The following is a 21,195-nucleotide window of genomic DNA, read 5'->3' on the forward strand; positions in this document are numbered from 1 at the left end:
GTCTTTCTGTGACCCCGAGGGTCCTGAGACCACACTGTCCCGCGAGGGTTCCTCCCCCAGCTTAGCCACTGCAGCGACGACCCTCAGCGGAGCCGACTTCTAAAAGTTCCGATTTTGTGCTCCGCGGCTCTATCACTTGCCAGAAGCGGCCGGCGGAGGCCCCCTCCCCCGCCGTCTATCCTCCTGAATATCGCCTCGGATTCACTTCTCCGCACGTCCTACCTTCCAGTAAGTGGTCGCTTCTCTGTTCAGAGAGTTGTTGCTACTCTCTTCTTCGATCTCCTGTTGAGTTCGTAGGTGTTCAGGATGGTTTGATCCCTATTCAGCTGAATTCGTGAGACTAGACGAAATCCAGGTCTCCTACTCCTCCGCCATCTTGCTCCGCCCCCTCCCATAGGCTTTTGATTGCAGGGTGCCTCAGGGAACAAGTGTCTGTGAAAGGTAAAAGGCCAGTAAATGGTGTAATCCAGATTAAACACTCAATTATGTGTGTATTCCGTGTTTTTAAATGTGCTGATTAATGGAAACTTCTGGTGAGGATTTTATAAATTAGAATAGTAAATTCCTAATTCTAATTATGTCTTCCTTATCAGCATTCATTATACTATGATTTCCATAAATGCTTCCAACATGTCTTCCTAAAGAATATTTACCTCAAAATAAGTATTAACACTTCTCATTTGAGTCTCAAATTTTTGTTCAGTGGCTGAAATAACCTCAAGTTTAATTTTCATCTTCACTGTGAAGTTATGTGTTTCATAGGCAAGATATTGTCCCATGTCCCTGATGCTGGAAATCTAACTGAGAAGGTAAGAAGTTGGTTTTAGGGCATACAGTCAGGCTTTAAATTCATTACCCAGCCCACTGTTGTTTACGTCTTTGTAAACATTACATCTCTTTCACTTATCTATTTCCGTATAACAAATGACTCCAAAATTTCGTGGCTTAACACAATAATTTATAATTATATCATGATTCTGTAGATCAGAAATATGGGCAGGGCTCATCTAGATTGTTGTTCTACAATTGTTATATGGCTGAGGTCACGCTGCATTCAGCAGGAAGCTCAACTTTTAAGATAGCTTCTTTTATCCTCTAGAGCCACTCAACGTGGTCTCTCATCGTTCCATAGTGTAGCCTGGTCTTCTTAGAGCGTGGCATCTAGGTTCTAAGAGACAATATAAATGCTTCCCTGTTCTCTTATAGCATTTATACTTGGGACTCTCATAGTGTCACTTCTGCCATATTCTACTGGTCCAGACAAATCAGAAGGATGGTCCATATTCATGAGAATGGGAAATAGACTCTTGGGAAGAGTGGCAAAGAATTTGTGGCCATCTTTAATCACCATACATATTAAAGTAATGGAGATATAAATGAACAATTGCCAGGATATGCTATTAGTTCAGTTATCAGAGATGGGTTGCACTTTACTTAACATGTTCACATTTAGTTAGCTATGTGAAACTTCCTAAAAATTTGGATGTATGAACTATAATTCAGAGAAATAATAACTTCAGAGGTGATTGATCATGGGCTTTGCTTCCCTTATTTCTTAATGTTTAATAGATGCCAAACAATGCGAACATGCCATAAATTACATAAATGTCAACAGTTTTATCTTGCAGGTTTAATAATAGTAAGTAAAGTTGTTTTGATAGAGGTAATAATAGACATCTTTCGAATTTTCAGTTTACATAAAGTTCTAATGGATCTTCAGAATCAGCAACTGAAAGAGTTAAATGATTGGCTAACCAAAACAGAAGAGAGAACAAGGAAAATGGAGAAAGAGCCCCTTGGACCTGATATTGAAGACCTAAAACACCAAGTACAACAACATAAGGTTAGTATATTTTATGCTGTTTGCTTTCTACTGGAGAACAAACTCCATGTACATATGCGTATTACATACACACATATATACATACATATAGCATGGTTTACAGAGAGGAAAGAATTAAAGTTTCAATTAAGAAGAGTTTGAAAGTCTTTCTTACCTAATATTTTTTGGAATGCTTGTTTTTTCAAATACGGCATACCTTGGCTTTTCATATTTGAAAAAAAAAATCAAACGCATTCCTGGATGAGAACAATGTTCGATATGTGATTTATTAAGCTTTGGTTTCTTGGAAGAGGGACTCTGTAGGGATTACTTGCAATGCAAATTTAACTAATAAGACAAGATTTTTTACATGTTTTTACCTTCAATTCATAGTCTTAGAACAGGCCAAGCTTGATTAAAATGAACACCTGTAACATTGCTTTTCTATAAAATACAGAATTCATCATTTATAATATTTCCATCTTTTTTCAGTTTATTTGAACATTTACAAATTATGCTCTTTGGTTGCCAGAAAGCATTTGTTGTTTCTGTGATTAGAATTTCTAAAGGAATATTTCTTTTTTTTTCCTTCAGCATCCATGTTTTAAATGTTAATTGACATAACGTTGTGTAAGTTTTAGGTATATAACATAATGATTTGAAATTTGTATACACTGAGAAATGATCAGCAAAATAAGTCTAGTTGCCATTTGTTACCATACGGAGTTACCATACTTTTTTTTTTTTTTTTTGTGATGAGAACTTTTAAGATTGTCCTGGCAACTTACAAATATGAACTACAATATTATTGACTGTAGTACTGTGCTATATGTTACATCCAGATGACCTACTGTTTTCTAACTAGAAGTTTGTACTTTGTGACTCCCTTCAGCCGCTTGGCCCACCCTGTAACCCACATCCCCTCTGGCATCCACCATTCAGTTCTCTGCATCTATAAGTTTTGTTTTGTTCATTTGTTTGTTTCTTTGAGCAAAGCCCCAGAAATGGAATTGCTGGATCATATAGTAGTTCTACTTTTAGTTTTTTAAGAAAACTTCACACTGTTTTCCATAGTGGTTGACCAGTTTACTTTCCTACCAACAGTGCACAAGTGCTCTCTCTTTCCTTTACATCCTTGCCAACATTTCTTATTCCATATCTTTTTGATAATAGGCATTCTAACAAATGTGAAGTGATAGCTTGTTATGGTTTTGATTTGCATTTCCCTGATGATGAGTGATACTGAGCATTTTTTCATGTGCCTGTTGGCCATCTGTATGTCTTCTTTGGAAAAATGTCTGTTCAGATCCTTTGCCTATTTTAAAATCTGATTGTGTTTTTGTTGTTGGGTTGTATAAGTTCTTTATATATTTTGGATATTAACTCCTTATTGGGTATATGATTTGCAAATATTTTCTCCCATTCTGTAGGTTGTCTTTTCATTTTTTTGATGGTTTCCTTTTCTGTGCAGAAGCTTTTTACTTTGATGTAGTCCTACTTGTTTATTTTTGCTTTTATTACCTTTGCTTTTAGAGTCAAAATAAAAAAAAAAAAATCACCAAGACTGCTGTCATGGAGCTTACCACCTAGGTATCCTTTTAGGAATTTCATGGTTTCAGGTCATACATCAAGTCTTAATCTGTTTTGAGTTAATTTTTGTGTATTGTATAAGACAGTAGTCCAGTTTCATTCTTTTAATGTGGTCCTGCCATTTTCTCAACCCCATTTATTAAAAAGAGTGTCCTTTCCTCATTGTATATTCTTGCCTCCTTTGTTGTAAATTAATTGAATACATATGCACGGGTTTTTTTCTGGGATTTTTATTATATTCCATTAATGTTGTCTCTGTTTTTTTTTTTTTTAATACCAAAACATACCGTTTTGATTACTGTAGCTTTGTAATATAGTTTGAAACCAGGGAGAGTCATGCCCCCAGCTTTGTTCTTCTTTATCATCATTGCTTTGGCTATTTGAGGTTTTTTTTGGCTCTCTATAAGTTTTAGGATTGTTTGTTCTAGTTCTGTGAAAAATGCCATTGGAATTTAGATGGGGATTGCATTGAATCTGTAGATTGCTTTGGGCAATATGGACATTTCAATATTAGTTCTTCCAATCCATGAGCATGAAATACCTTTCGATTTATTTGTGTCTTCTTCAAATTCTTTCATTAGTATCTTAGTAGTTTTTAATGTACAGATCTTTTACCTTCTAGGTTAAATTTATTCCTAGGTACTTTATTCTTTCTGAAGCAATCATAAATTGGGTTGTTTTTTTTTAAATTTCTCTTTCTGATAGTTGTAAATGTATATAAATGATTTCTGTATATTGTTTTTGTACCTTGCAACTTTACTGAATTTATTAGTTCTAATAGTTTTTGGTGGTGTCTTCAGGATCTTCCATGGATAAAGTCATGTTGCCTGCGAATAGTGAATTATTTCTGATCAGGAGTTTTGAAGGTGTTTCATTCTAATAACCATTATAAAATTAGCTCTGGGTTTTATTGTAGGAACAAGAGCTTGCTCAGTCCATAAAGAAACACACACACACACACACACACACACACACACACACACACACACATTCACAGAGTAACCTTTATAATTGGTCCAGGTTAGGCTTGCCAGATTTAGGAAATAAAAATACAAGAAGCTTAGTTAAATTTAAATTTCAGATAAGGAACAAATACTGTTTATAGTGCAAGTTTGTCTCAAACTACTCATTGTTTATCAGAAATTCAGATCTTAGTTGGCATACTGGATTTGATCTGACAACTCTACTTAGGATTCTGTGGTTCTTGGATTTGTGGCTTTGAAAGGGAATATCTGCTCCCTCAACTCATTTCTCCTAAATCTGCATCTCACTCAACTTTATTTTCTTTTTATAACATTTTGTCAGAGCTAGTTTCATACTCTGTGCAGATGCAAGATACTGTTCTTTCTAAGTCCCAGAGTTCTTTTCTTATTTAATGAGCTTCTGGTTCAATGACAAATGGGGCTGGCCCTGCTTTTGCTGCCCCCACAGCTGTCCTTTGGCCATAGCAGTTTACAATCAAGCAGTTTAGGGAGAGCTCTAGCTATGATCATCTCCATCCACTACAGTATTTGGGGAAAAATAAAATGTCAACTGTATTCTAATTTTCATGTGAAAGTTGTGATGCAAAGATGCTAATTTGGTCATGTAGATTTTAACTGAACATCTGATAAAGAAGTTAGATCCAGTGCTAGACCTCAAACAGGATCACATATATTCATGTGTGGATCACACGCTCCCTTGGCCTGCACTGGAAATTGCATGCAGTCAGTTTCTGTATACACTAATGGCTTCTCTGTATCTGAGGACATTTGCTGCCACAAGAGAGTCTCAGCCAGTTTGAGGGTGGGAAGGAAGCAGTTAGTGCTGCCACACCTGCCATCAGTTAGCCAACAAGGAATGGGAGATGCTAGAAAAATCCCCCTGAATCCTTGCCCCATAGTGAGACAATTCCAAGGTGTTTCTTAATTCCCATAGTCTCTCAAAGGTTTCCCAGCAACACTGAGCCCCAGGTGTCCATGAGGTAAACTGTCTCACATTCCCACTCTCATAATGCCTCCTGAGATCACTTCCCAGATAAACTCTTTGCACCCAAACCCTTGGCTCAAGGTCTGTTTGGACAGGAACTCAACCCAAGACAACCTTCTTGCCCTGGAAGCCAGAGTACTCTTCAGCTTTGCCACTAACTAAATGTGTAATTTTCAGAAATTACTTAATTCTCATGTTCTCCACATTTTCCCATTGGAAATAATGTAGATTTTAATGTTTCCATTAGTTTTAGAATGTGAAGCTTTTCAGGAAAGGGCAAGACTAAGGCTGGTAAGACAACATCAGAGGGAATGATGTTGGCACTGGATGCCTGGAGTATGAGGAGGAAGCCAGGAAGCCAGGACTCCAAAAGGGAAGTGGCAGAATAATGTGAGGCTAGCCATGAGTGTGAATGACTTAGGGCAACTGCAAGGAAACGTGTCAGCTTGAAAACCTGAACAGACCCTTCATTCAGCATAGACAGGCCATCTAGAATCTTCATACTCTGACAGTTACCTGAAATGTTTTGCACTTTACTCTGGAAGATACAGAGTGAATGGAATGGAAAATATTTGACTAGTATTGTCATAAAATTTGAATAGATGGTCCATTATTTGAAAATGTGCCATTTCTGATGAATATGAAAGTGCTTTGAAGAGAATAATTTGAAACAAAAAGCAATAGAATTATATGAAAGTTGATTATGTAATCTTTTACATCCAGGACTTAGTCATATAAGTGCATAAAAAGAAACAGAATTGGTTTGCTGGCCCAGAGATTGAGTCCAACTTTTACCTTTAACTGTTTAAACCCACTTCAGGCTATATTATTTTTTTTATAAAATTAAAATAAGGGAAAAACATAGCTAAGAGAAAGCCTGACAATTGATAATACTCTTTTGTTACTTGACATAATTATGGGAGAACAAAATGATTTAACAAAATCAAACAATTTATAAAGGAGTTGAGTTTATTTACTTATTTTTAAGTTTTTACATAAATTCCAGTGTAGTTAACAGTGTCATATTAGTTTCAGTTGTGCAATATAGTAATTCAACACTTCCATACAACACCATGTGCTCATCACAGCAAGTACACTTCTTAATTCCCATCACCTATTTCACCCCTCTCCCGACCCACCTCCCCTCTGACACCCATCACTTTGTTCTTTATAGTTGAATTTATTTAAATGGGAAACATTTTCTTAAAAGTACACACTAAAAGGAGTACATTTTTTGTTGTTATTCTTGCCATGCTTCATAAAACAGAAAAAGACAAATGTTCTTTCTTTAGGTAACTGGGTTCAAACTAAAGCCCGATTTAAGTAGCCACTGATTCACTTTGCCACTTTTCTTCCCAAGAATTGTACGTGAATGAAAATAAGGAAATTTCTCCTGACAACAAAATACATCACTAACCTTGGTACTGAAAAAAGCAACTCCACCCAGCTGCATCACCACACTCCTTACCTAAGTTAACATTTAGGGGTTTTAGCTATGTATAGATAGACATTAAATCCCTTAGTCATCTTCTTTATTTTTCTAAGAGTTGATTACAGATGACAAAATCAAAGAAGAGACACAGATTTTGTTGCCGGGAATCCATTTAAATTCTGCTCAGATCAGAGGACTCTGGCTTGTTCTCTCTCTCTCTCTCTCTCTCTCTCCCTCCCTCCCTCCCTCCCTCCCTCTCCCTACCTTCCTCCCTCCCTCCCTCTTTCCTTCCTCTCCCTTTCTCTTGCTCTCCTTGGGTTGAAGGACAGAAAAAAAGTTTGCAAATCTTGCAAGTACACCAAGAATATTACAGATATGCTTCTTATGTTTCATAACAGGACCCTTTGGTATCTTCATTTCAACATCATTTTATTATGAGGCAGGCTAGAGGTGCAACCACTGTGAAATGCCATAGAGCTAAGTCACTTTTACTGAATCTGCCAATTAGGCAAGGTAGAACAATCGATCCTATATTGGTGGTTACTACTCATTGTAGGCAAAGTGTTAACTCTGGGTAACTGGGAGAAGTTCAGTTTGCTGCAAAATTTGGAAAAACCAATCATTCTTCACAGCTATTGCTTTGGGGACAGAATTTACAGGTTTACTTTAGATCTGAGTCGCCCAAAAGTTATTCTCTCAGGAATGAATAAATTGAACTTCTCCTTCCCTTTGTGAAGGAACATGTCAGAAATAATTCTGGTTGGTTATTTTTTGTCTTAAGAGACAGACTTTATTAGTGATGTTGATCAGGAATGAAAGGATTCCCCTTGAAGGACTGACAATATTATTGAGGAATAAAGGTCTGTTGTGGGCTTTGGATATTCATTAATGGGAAGGAAGTTGGCTATTTGGGAGGGTCTTTTAATCAAAAGGGAAGTATTTGACTGAGGAACATTTTGTCTCAAAGCACAGTCAGCCTGAGATGGTTAAGGCTTAGTGTACTAGCCAAGTTTCCAATTCTTCTGAGAGATTTAGACTTTTGTTCTTAGCTACATTGGCTTAGTAACAGCATCAACAAAGTCCTTACCAACAAGTTATTAGAATCTGCAGATATAAATATGACATGTGTGCTACATTCTGACTTGAGTGAATGTTCTAGGTTAAGTACTGATTAATACAAATTAAATGACCTCTTAGAAGCAGAGTCACCTGTCCTTTCCTTGCAGCTTAGTTAATCCCAAACATTTGGGTTGCTAAGATTGGGAAATCTCTTCCCGTGACCTTTAAAATGATCTAGATGCTCATGTAGTGGGGAGGGTTTAGGTGTAATCCTGCTAAAGGATTTGGCATTTCATTTCATTCCATTGCATTCTGTTCCATATCATTGAACAAATACTTACTAAAGCACAATGAGTGCTCTGAGGAATACAGAGACCTACTGTATATGGAATCTTATTCAGGAAACTCACATGTTAGTACAGCAGATAAAGACATGGAAAACGAGTGACCATTGTACCAGGCAGAATATGACAAATGACTTGAGAATATTAAAACAGTGACTTGGTTGGGCAAAGGAAATGAGGTGGGAAAGTGTAGAGTATGTCACTTGCCTAGATCATGTGTTGTGCTATCCTCAGAGCTAGAAGAGTACAGCCTGATCATGGAGGGTCTTGAACTCAAGACTCAGGCATTTGGAGTTACTTAATGGGTAGTAGGGAGCCATTGTTGATGAGAAATTAAACTGAAGAGTAGTGATTTAGGAAAATTTATCTAAATTTTTTAGGAAGATATATCTTGTAAGATAAATCAGAGCACAGATGAATAGGAGGCCAGAAGTCATGGTAGGACGATGCTGCAGAAAGCATATAGAGCCTGAATGGAAGCAGTGTCAATGAAAATTGTTAACAGGTGTAGGACACATTTCAGAAATCAACAGCAGAACCAGCAAGACTAAATTTAGGAAATTGAGCAAAGGGCTTGAATTAATAGATTGTGAGGCTGGGCAATTGGGAAGCAAAGTTGGATTTTGAAAAATAGACAGTACTAAGATAGAAATGCAATAATGGGGAAGAGCAGGATTCTGAAAAGCCAAAGAATGCCATGGGATCAAGTTTTGTTTTTAGTGACTAGTTGGCTCTCTTCCATCTTTAGTAGGATTAAAAATACGTTATTAGTTACTGCTTTGAAATTCCATTTTATTTCCTTTGACCCTAATAAGTGATTAATGCATGTTTGATGACTATGGCAATAAAGATAAACATTATAATCATGAAAAAAATGCTATGCTACAGCCAGAGAACCAGAGAGACCTCTTCTGTGTTTCTCTACTGCCTAGCCAAGTACTTAGTACATAACTGATGCTCTGTAATTTTTTTTTTTTTGAGCAGACACTTTATTTTTTTGAGCAGACACTTTAAACAATTCTGACTAGTTTTATCGCACATGGAAGCCTCATCATTGCTTCCTTGCAGAGACATGAATCTGAAAACTTAAATAAACAAAAAATTATGAGTAGGGACAAGGAAACAACTCATAGATGAAGAAGGAGCACGTCTATGAGGCAGCTTACTTGGAGAGATATTATCTCTGGTACCCTCTTGCTACCTCTGACATTTGTTCTTTCCTTCTATCCCTGTTTCATTTCCTATTAAAATTCCTCAATGATTGTAATCCTAGCTAGAATCTTTGTAAATATCACAGAAGATGCCACCAGGACTCATACCTAGATATGTCCATAGAAATCAAGCTTGTAACCCTTGCTTATGTGGAAAAGGAAATCCATTTGATGGAATCAAATTTTTAGCTGGGTACCTGCCACAGGGTGATCAATTCATGAGGAATATATGAAGAGTGGACAAGCTGGGCAAACTATGCTATCTGTAATCATAAGACTCTATTCTTAAATTTGTGTGCAGAACTGTGGCCTTGTGAGTCTCAGTGAACTTAATATAAATTATAAGGACTTTTTGCCCTCTGGCCTCAGTTACAGGCTAAATTAGGTCTGGTTGGCCCTTTTTTAAAACTGGCCTTACAATTTAATCTTTCTTCCAAGATTCTTATTAAGGAAGGAGAGAGAAGGCCTAGAGAAACTGTACTTTCTCTGTTTTTGGATTCCATATAGACCTTACTTGTCGTTCAAGGGGCACAGAATAGGAATCATGGGAGAAAAACATGTATTCTCTCAAGTGGGAGATCCCGTGACCATATCACATACACAGCATAATGATAAATATGTTCCAAGAGAGAATATCCAGATAGGAAAGGTTCATAAGAAAATAGTCAAAGCACAGCATGATGATAAATATGTTCCAAGAGAAAATATCCAGATAGGAAGGATTCATGAGAGAAAAGTTAAAAACAGTCAAAGAAACTAAGCCATGCAGAAAAAAGTCACTTGAACCTTCTACTAACGCCCAAAACCCCATATTAAACACTGTTCTGATTAGCATTTATTGCTAAAATGACCCAGTCTTCACACTGCTTTCAAAGAGTAAGAACATATAGCAGGACCTAACTATTGTGTATGTGTGTGTGTATTTTTAAAGCAAGCCTTGTGGTAGTAGTCTTTAAAATGTAATAGGTTGAGGGCGCCTGGGTGGCTCAGTTGGTTAAGCGACTGCCTTTGGCTCAGGTCATGATCCCGGAGTCCCGGGATTGAGTCCCACATCGGGCTCCCTGCTCAGCGGGGGGTCTGCTTCTCCCTCTGACCCTCTTCCCTCTCGTGCTCTCTATCTCTCATTCTCTCTCTCTCAAATAAATAAATAAAATCTTTAAAAAAAATATTTTAGAAAAATAAAATAAAATGTAATAGGTTGAATTCAAGTGTCACCAGAGGGCTAAAACCTAGAACTCAACTGAGTATACACATGTACACATACACTTACACACAATAGTTTAAGTTTCTATTTATGTGCCTTATGTTGTGCAGTTATACAAAACAGACATATCTATCTCTTATTCATATTTAAGTGTATTAATATCTCTAATATAGAGGCAGTATATTATAGACACTGCAGCCAAACTGCCTGGGATGAAAACATAGCTCTATCATTTGCAAGGTGAATAACTTGGCAGAAATTACTTAACCATTTTATGCCTCAGTTTCCCCAAGTATGAAATCAGGGCAATGATAATGAGGATATCTATCTTACAGGGATGATAAAAATATTGGACACATAATTGGATAAAAATCACTTAGAATAATACCTGGTACCTAGAATTATATGAATGACCTTAGCTGTTATTATTGTGTAAGACATGTCTCCAAGCTAAATAAGATTGATTTGTGTGATAATAACATTCTTTTGATATAAGGAAGTGGCGAGTTAAATTAGAAAAGGACAATATCACTCTTCATATTCGACAGAGTTTTATATGCCTGATGCTCAGTTTTAATTTTTTAAAATCTACTTGAGAAGGCATATAATTTCCCATCAATATGCTATAAACAAGCAGCAGATTCCAAGGATAACATTATATACTAGATATGCCATTAATGTAATTAAAATAATAATGATGATAATAAATCCATGCTCATGTTCTCTTAACAAATCAAGTTATTCCAGTTAAGAGATTACTAATTGGTTCATTAAAAATCACTGAGTACTAATTCAGTGACATTACATTGCTCAAAATATCACAGCCTTGTTTTCAAGTACATCAGTACATCTACTGAAATATAACTATCCAAGACGCCATAATCTTAGAGACACTAGCTTTATTTTTTTATTCTTAATTTGTCCTATAACGCTTCTTTATTAGAAGTTTCTGGCTCTGGGGAAGGTAAAGAAAAAGAAAAAAAGGAAAAGAGATGACTCTATCTCTCACTTAAGGAATTAGTCTAATGTAAAGTATCTCTGTTTTTCTAAACCAATACCAATTAATTTCAGTTTCCTTGAATAGGTAATAGGTAATGCAACATTAATAATGTAAATGAATTATTTACTTATATAAAACATTTTAGAATGTATTTTAGGGGAAAATTTTTCAGAAGAAAGCCACAACAGATATGGTAATATGAATTTTAAGAAAGTAATTTTTCTAGGAAAATATATTCATGTATCTTATAACAAAATGCAAGACCATAAATCCATTCTCATATTAAAAATAAGGTTGAATATGGCACTGTGTCTCTTTCTAAGGAATATAAAATTGGTAACTACAGTATGCTATAATTTTATGTTTAATAGTTCTGTTATGAGCAAAATGATTTCTAGTGGTACAACTGGTAGTACACTGTTATTTAATAGAACTTCATATTGCAGAGCTAATTTATACTGGATAATATTTTAGATTCCATTAACAATTAAAGATCTAGATCATCTAGTGAGAATGAGAAAACTACTAAATTGGATTTTTTGTAAAAAGCATTATTTATTATTTTATTTATTTATTTGAGAGAGAGAGAGCAGAGGGGAGGGGGAAAGAATCTCAAGCAGACTCCCTGCTGAGTGTGGAGTCCAACTCGGGGCTCGACCTCACCAATCTGAGATCAAGACCTGAGCCGAAACCAAGAGTCAGATGCTTAACCAACTGAGCCACCCAGGGGCCCCTAAATTTGATATTTTTATATGATGTTCTATAGTTTTGGCACACAAGGAATGTTTAGTAATTAGAAGATATATGATGTGATTATCAAAAGTTTTGTGAATAAATATTGATGCCCAGAGGGACTACTTCCATGGATCTTAGTCTAAGAATTGAATTAATGGGTGATAATGTCAGAAATAGAAGAAAAATCAGCATTTCCTCGCCACTTACCAACTCTAAGCATTGTGGTAGCTGATTCTAATGTATTATCTCATTTAAATCCAGTACTAAACCTGTCCTGGAGGGATTGATTGATTGATGGATGGATGGATGGATTTCTCCCTCTCCGTTTTCTTTTTTTTAATATTATGTTCAGTTAGCCAGCATATAGTACATCATTAGTTTTTGATGTAGTGTTCAATGATTCAGTAGTTGCGTTGATGTAGTGTTCAATGATACAGTAGTTGCGTATAACACCTAGTGCTCATCACATCACGTGCCCTCCTTAGGGCACGTGATCACCCAGCTACCCCATCCCCCCATCCCCGTCCCTTCTGTACCCTCAGTTTGTTTCCTGGAGTCTAGAGTCTGTCATGGTTTGTCTCCCTTTCTGATTTCTTCCCCTTCAATTTTCCCTCCCTTCCCCTGTGATCCTCCACGCTATTCCTTATGTTCCACATATGAGTGAAGCCGTATGATAATTGTCTTTCTCTGCTTGACTTACTTCACTTAGCATAATCCCCTCCAGTTCCATCCATTCCGATGCAAACGGTGGGTGTTCATCCTTTCTGATGGCTGAGTAATATTCCATTGTGTTCAATGAGGTTAAGGAGTTGCCTAAGGTAAATTAGATAGTAATCAATAGACTCTGGCTTTTCATCTTGATCTGTCTGCCAAACTCTTTCCCCTCATTTCTTAGATTCCAATGAAGTTTGACTCCAGTAGCTATCCTAGAGGCTAGAGCAAATGCAGACAGTAGCAAGGAGATTGGGCAAGTGTGACACTTGTTTTCCCTGGTTTGGGAATATCTAGATGGAAGAGATGGAGCGATTGCATTGTAAGTCCTCAGACTCAGAGTAAGCAATGGGGAAACAGCACATTGGTGGTAGCTGCAGATGAAATGCTCAGAATTAAAATGGTTAAGGAAATGACTTTTCAACATTAATTCTGTAGCTCTTTCTTTAAAATTAGGGCAAAAGGAACTAGAAAGGGAACATAGAACAAAATAGGCTTATGATAAGAATAACAGCGATGTTTGAGCAGGAAGATAATAAGTAGAATGGAATATCACATTGACATGAATATCACTTCCTCTGTGCTGCGCCTGAAAACTTCCACCTCATCTCTCTCTCCCAATATTCCTATTCTCTTCTTTTTCATTAATTTTTGTCATTTTCTTGGTGTTCACTTTAATTGCTGTTTTCAATGGTGTAACTATAGGCAGGTTGTATGGATGTCTGCATGCATGCATGGATTACAGGGGAAGGAGGAAAAGTATGAGAATTGAGGTCTATTATTTAGTGATTAAGGTCTGTCTTCCTTACCCCATAATATAGCTTTTCTGATGATACTATTTTTTAGCAATGTATGAGATCACTAGATCAGTTAGTTTAAAGCTACTGTTGTTAATCTCATGTAAATAATCTGGAAGCTAAAGTCTTCTGGATTTTGTGATGAGCACTGGGTGTTATACGTAACTGATGAATCATTGAACACTACATCAGAAACTAAAGATGTACTATACAGTGGCTAACTGAACATAATAAAAAAATAAAGTCTATTTTGTCTTATAAAATAAAATTAAAATTAACTTCATTTTATATTTTTCTAAATCCTAAATATTGGCAGTAACCTCCGTCCTTCATTCCTGGATTTCCAAAAGCACACCCTTTCTGTACTTATGATACCTATTAGAGGATGATAGACAGCAGGAATTAGATGAGGCAAATGAGGTGACTATTGGCTTCTTGCAATAGGATTTAAAGTCTTTATTCTGAATGTGCCTAAATGTGAGATTTTAGTACTAACTAGCTCTTAATGTTTAGTGAGTTCATACTGTGTACCAGGCAATGTGTTAAGCAATTATATTGTATTCATGATTTCCAAACACCTAAAGAGACAGGTGCTTTTAGTATCCCAATTTTGAAAATTAGTAATCTGAGGCTTGGTGTGATTGAAAACTTTCTCAAGGTCACATAGCTGGTTGGCAATGCAACCAAAAATCAAACCCAGGAAATCTGACTTCAGATCCCACACCTTTAAATGTGCATATATTTTTATTAGTCTGTCATCCATACCATACCCTATTCTACTTATACGCCAAACAAGGCAGGATACATTAATTATCAACTCTGTTTTTAAAACAATTTTTCGTATTTCTTGAACCCTCATTTTGCACTTGGGAAGCTTTATGTGGGAACCTTTAGGTTTTTAAAATCTTTGAGATGTCTTTGAACATCTTTCAGATATCATTGAAATGGTCTTTAGAGCCCCCCTTTGGTAGCTTAGGAGTTGGATGAAACATAAACATTTCTTTCTTTTTTTTTTCTTTTTTTAAAGATTTCATTTATTTGACAGAGAGAGACACAGTGAGACAGGGAACACAAGCAGGGGGAGTGGGAGAGGGAGAAGCAGGCTTCCTGCTGAGCAGGAGCCTGATGCGGGGCTCGATCCCGGGACCCTGGGATCATGACCTGAGCCGAAGGCAGACGTTAACAACTGAGCCACCCAGGCGCCCCTTAAACATTTATTTCTAATAAAAAGGTAAAAAACAGTGGGTTCTGATATAAAGACTAATATAACCATACAATCACATTTAGTAAGTGGATATCAAAATAAAAGGTCTTCTAGGAAGACCTGTTGAGGTAGCTTTTTAAAAATATTCAACAAATGTAGAACAAAATTACATACTGTATATAGATCCTCCTGAAGAACTAGACTGTACTGTGACCAGTCAGGCTTAGTGAATTGAATACTGGACAGAAAATAAAATGGCACGTCATATCTAGATCATTTCATTTAGGGAAGCAGGAGATACAGAGCCTAGCCCAGTGTAGAGCTGATGGAAGGAAGGAAATAAGAATGGCCATAAGAGAAAAGGTGAAGAGAAAGATAAATTGCCTACCTTCTCATCATCTCTTAAGAAATCATAAAATTTTCTGATTTGGCCAGGATGTTTTTATTTGAAAATAAGATCAATTCATATCCAGATGTATTGCATGAGCTAATTGTTCATAAGTGTCTAGGGATTTTTTTGTTGTTGTTCCTGAGATGGATTTTTTTTTTAAATACTACTTTCATAGGTGTTATTCTTATCCCATGTTTCTAGAAACTCTTCTAATTTTTTAAGATTTTTTGCAAATTTTATATTTGATACAAGTTTTGTTCTCATCAGCCTTTCTTTTTGTGTGCATTTTCTTAGGCTAAACTAAAAAGCTGCAAATTACTTAAATTTAATATTTTATTAAACATATTTTAATTTAAAGTAATATGTGGGAGGCAGCAGATGGTCTTAGAATCCATGCATAGCCCATGATCTGTGTTGTTTCTAGATGTGCATGTGTGTGTGTGTGTGTGTGTACGTGTGTACATGTACATGTCCACGTGTGTGGACTTGGTGTCGGCAATTTTATGTTGGTTGATCATTCAAGTAGAAGGAGTAATGAAATAGACTATGCATATAGGCAGCCACTGCCCTTTCCTATTCCATGTTACTGAGTATATACTATGGCCAAGGGAAGTATTGTAGAGCCTCCTAGGGAGATTCTGAGAGACCCAACCTTGTTTTTGTGTTCTCTTTCTCTATGTTTCTATTAATTGTTCTTCACCTCTGCACATCAAATCTAGTAATTCCCTAGCCTTACATACTTGCATTCCTTTATTTTCCAAGCATTATTTCACTTGTGTGCTAATAAAGAGTTAAATCACTTAAGTTGGAGTAAACACCAAAAGTGACTCTTCTTCAGTGATCATTCTGAGCCAGTTTTTGAAAAACAACTTGACATGGGTCAGGGCAAGAAGGATTCACTACTATTGATGACATTTGAAGGCAATAGAATTAAAGTCATATTTAAATCATAAATTGTGAATATGTACTAAGGGAATAACAAATTTGGTCAGGACCTTTAACTACAGAATAATTTATAAGAAATAGAATTATTTACAGAGGTCTAACAAAATCTGTTTGTCAAATCTAAGCATTTTTAATGTTAAATTTCACTGTTGGCCTTTTCTCTTGTCATAAGGAAAAAAAAGGTTGTTAGTTGACATTAGAGAACAAACATTGCTGACATTTGTATCTATCTAATAATGGTATAGAAATGTAATTAGGAGCCTGAATTTTTTTTTTCCATCTGGTAAGTGTAACAAATGCATTACTTGTATAAAAAGAATGGCAAAAAATACTTGCCAATAATAAAATACTTAGCATGTACTTGTGTGTGTGTAAGTAATTTATATGCTTTTAATCAAGAAAAATATACTTTAACAATCATATGACAGCATTTCAATTTGAAAATATTATTTCCTGATAGGCAAAAATGTTAGCATACTTCTCTGGGGATATATCTATATTTGGAATAATTTGGCTCATAATTTCAGGATTAATTAGCAAATCTACTGTAAATCTCTATAAATCCAGCTAAGAGAAATTCAAATCCATAAGAAGTAAATATTTAATTAAAATTCATTTTAAAATAGCTTTAAAAAATTGTAATGTATTTTAAAAATTAGTAGTCTTGAGAATTTGTGTTTTCTTGAAGAGGGAAGCCGGAAGGCATAGTTTCTACCAATGATCCAGGCCCTTATTCATGGATATGTAAGTGGGCAGATAAATTTAACTTTTTAAATCCCACCTCTCTGTATGTGACATTTTTGCTACTTCTAAGAATCAACTTTTTAAAAAAATGAGTTCTAGACATTGGATATTTTATAGTCGTTTGTCTTTTGATGATACTGGGGCATTAGCAAATACTGTGGTATGCATTCTATTTATTTTCAGAGGGGAGGTCTGGGGAAATAGGAAATATGATTATGTTTCAGTGGCTTCTGTTTTGAGGCTATGGAGTGTGCTCAGAAAAGTTAACTTTAACCCTTTTTGTTTTAATCCCTGATTATTAGTAAAAGAAGAGGTATAATTTGAAAAAATCATAGAAGGGAAAAAGAAATACTGGAAATAACTTAAATCAAATAGTATATGCTAATCTCCTCCAGTACTATGCACTCTTCAAGAATTTGAGGCACTGTGGAGTGCCTTTCCCATGTTCCTTTGTTTCCCTTTACTCACTATAAATCCTGATAGGTCTTATGTTTGATTTTGAAGCTATCAACCCACAACTAATTTTACTGGTTCTTTGTGTTAGCACTCCTGCAAAAGCATAAAATTTAAACCTGATAAATATGGCAAGAATATAATTTCTAATCATAAAGCAACTAGATAAGCAAAACAAAATCAGAAATCTAAGTGCTGGAAAAAATAAATAGTACATTTGATCACATGTGCTTTAGAAAGACTGAACCCAAGTTTAAAATTAGTACTTCACTGATCAAATGATGATTTTCTCAAAGTTCCTTTATTAAAATATATTAAAATAGTGAAAACAATAGTTTAGATGTAAAAATGTGAACAGTATAGCATTATTTCCTAGTTGTTTTTAATACATGTAATTGTATATGCTCTCATACTTGAATGGTAGGGAGAAAGAATTTGGCCAAATTAAGGAAACAAACTTATGGCCACCAAAATATTATTTTAATTATTTTACCATTTCTGGCTGACACATTTGAAATACTCCCAGTCCTGCCTTATATAACTCAGAAAACACAAACTCAACATGACTTTCAAGGACAACTCTGAATGTTAATGTTTCCATTTTCGGCCTCATGGCAGAAAGAATTTTATTACCCAGTGTACGCTCTGGAATGTCAAAGCCATGATAGGCAGTATAGACCCCCCACACAAAATAAATGCATAGTCATTTTATTCTAAATTGCTTCACTTGAAAATAGGGCATGAAAATCTAGAGAGAGGAACTAAAAGTAAGTGATTTTATAGTGCTCTAAAATATTGAGACTCAAAAAATAAAAGTCCTGGGATAAAAAAAATCTGTGACCAATTCCAAATAAGTTCGCTTACATCTACCACAGGGCTTGCATAACTAAAAGCTGGTCTGATAGGTACCAAACATCATTGTTTCACAGGCAAGGACTGCAGATTTTCCAGAAATTAACAGACCTTGTCCCAAACCTACTTCTCCATTCTTATATTATATAATACAGTGTTCCGGGGAGCAAACTAGCTGATTAGACATTTTGCATACCCATATAGCGATTTTCTAATCACAATGAGGGTAGTGTGATAAGGTCTTGGGGGAACTGGAGCTCCCAGGCAAGATGTCTCAGTTCTAGAGCATCCTTCTCTGTTACTCCTTCTCTATCTATCACTCTTTTTACCCTGTTTATCTTTACTAGAAAGTTGTATACTATGATTTTTAAAAGATTGGACTACTGTTTTATGGTTGTATGTGATGTAAGTGTAGTTATAATTACAGTTTTTAAAAAAGCAAATCCCTCCTATTAGATTGTAATCTTTATCCAAACTCATCTGTACATTTGCCCTTACCCCTCCACCTGGCATCATTCATTCAGCAACAGTTTATTGATCTTCAGTCGCTTGGAATATGTAGTGAGGACAAGGGACATCTCTGTTCTAGTTGACCTTATATTCCAGTAAGTTATACAAACAGTACATGACTAAACCGATATATAAGAAAATATTGAATAGTGAAAATATTATCTTAAAAAATTATAGAGATTGAAAGTAATTGAGAAGGAAATTTAGACAGCATCTTCATGAAAAAGCCCTTCTGGGTAACTGAACTTAAAATGAGTCTTGAACAATATGGAAGAGACATTATTTAGAGATATGGAGGAAAAAGACTTCAGGCAAAGCAAACAGCTGGACAGATTGTGGGAGAGAAAACAAGTATGGCCGAAACATAGTATCAGAAGGCAAGAATTGTATGCAATTAGATTTGAGAGGTAGGCAGGTACTAGATGGTATAAGGATTTCTGGGAAAGAATTTGTATTTTCGTTTTTTAAATTTTGTATTTTCCTTCTTATTGTGATGTGACTCCACTGGCTTTTATACAGAGGAATGGCATCTGATTTGTAGTTGAGCAGAGGAGAAGGAACCAGCAAAGGAGTTCAAATGCAGTGCTTAGCAAGGTGGGGGGGCATCATCAGGAAAGGGTGGTATGTGAAACTCAAGAGAAGAGAATGAATGAAGAATGGATGTGGGGACCTGGAGGTTGATGGCAACCTTTACAAGAGATGTTTCAAAGGGGTAGTTGGCAAGGAAAATAGTAGGGTAAGGAAATGGCAAGAGTAAGGGTAGAAAACAATATTTTTCAGTGAAGAGGAACAAATAATAAAGCAGTAGCAGGAAGGGTTCATTGGGTCAAGAGAGTTTGTCTTGTTACAGTTGATCATGGTGAGCTTCAGTGGAGAAGGAGATGCTGAAGATGCCCGAAACAGCAGGTTATTATAGGAGAAAAATCCTTGCAAAGGTGAGAGGAGGTGGTGTAAGGTGTGGCACATTCTACCATAATGTTCTCAACAGATGCTCCGTCTCTGTACTTCCAAGGAAGTTCAGCTAACAGCAGAAATGTGCTAAGTTTGCTGAGAACCATAGCAGAAAATTTGCTTGGAATTGTTCTAGTTTAATAAAAAAATTGCATTACCCAAAACATGACAGAAATTAAATCCCACATATTTGGAAAGAAATGATTTTTTGGCATTCAGTTCAGGAGACTATTATTTTAATTGCTTTTAATTTAATTTTTTTTAATCTTTCAGGTGCTTCAAGAAGACTTAGAACAGGAACAAGTCAGGGTCAATTCTCTCACTCACATGGTGGTGGTGGTCGATGAATCTAGTGGAGACCATGCAACTGCTGCCTTGGAAGAACAACTGAAGGTCAGATTATTTTCTTTAATACACTGTGTCATTCAAAATAATTAATTGCAATTCAGAAAAAAATTAGAAAATGTATAATGTAATTTGTATATTGCAAATATTTACAATGCATATATTTATTTAAACTAAGTCAAATTATGTCCCATTTGTGCACATTTCCCTTTCACTAACTATCCACTGTTTGTTCACACTAGCTTCCTGGCCTTTGGGGAAATATATGAATGCAGATCGGTTTTTTTTTAATTATAGTTGAATAACATGTATTAGAGAACTGGTCAGAGGAATATTGTTTATATCTTCTTAAAACCTACAGTTAAAGAGAGGACAAAGGTAAAAAGAAAAATAAAACTCAAAAGGGATCACATTCAGTCAAATTGTGAGAAATCAAACACCTTCATTTCCTGGACAACTTCAGTTATAGTCTTGATGAGAACATAGCAGGATACATAAATTTTGTTGGAGAAGATACTCAGTGTTTCAAACCCTCATTCAACCTGAGTCATAGTAATTATATCCTTGGAAACATAACCAGCACCTATTAACAAAGAGTAAGGTGGGTATTTTCGTATTTTTATCTTTTCTTCCTAATTGGGAACAACATTTTACTGTAAAAATATTGAAAACATTTTCAACAAAACATATGTACATACACCAAAACATCAACATTTAGGAAAAATACAATTTATTGTTCTGAATGTGATACACACACACACACACACACACACACACACACACACACACACACACACCTACAGGTTATACTTGAAGCATTCACTTTACCCATAAAATGCCTACCTTTTCTTTGTGATTGTTAGAGGCCAATAGTCTGACATGTCTAAGGATCCAATCAATGTGGGTTTAAATAGCTTTATCAGCACA

At 35.7% G+C, this 21,195-nt stretch overlaps 1 protein-coding gene across 2 annotated transcripts in view; it reads left to right on the plus strand.

The window, feature by feature from the left end:
- The window catches only part of DMD (dystrophin), a 2,222,747-nt gene that overhangs the window by 713,001 nt on the left and 1,488,551 nt on the right, over positions 1-21,195 (plus strand). For both annotated transcript variants that reach the window (XM_073901937.1, XM_025857655.2), the window contains exons 12-13: positions 1,693-1,843; positions 20,197-20,316. In XM_073901937.1, the coding sequence (XP_073758038.1) occupies positions 1,693-1,843; positions 20,197-20,316 (271 nt within the window). The remainder of the gene's footprint in view (positions 1-1,692; positions 1,844-20,196; positions 20,317-21,195) is intronic.

The sequence above is a fragment of the Callorhinus ursinus genome, unplaced genomic scaffold (genome assembly GCF_003265705.2).
Source record: "Callorhinus ursinus isolate GAN/ISIS: 27379988/994484 unplaced genomic scaffold, GSC_fseal_2.0 scaffold16, whole genome shotgun sequence".
In the NCBI taxonomy this organism is placed as follows: Eukaryota; Metazoa; Chordata; class Mammalia; order Carnivora; family Otariidae; genus Callorhinus; species Callorhinus ursinus.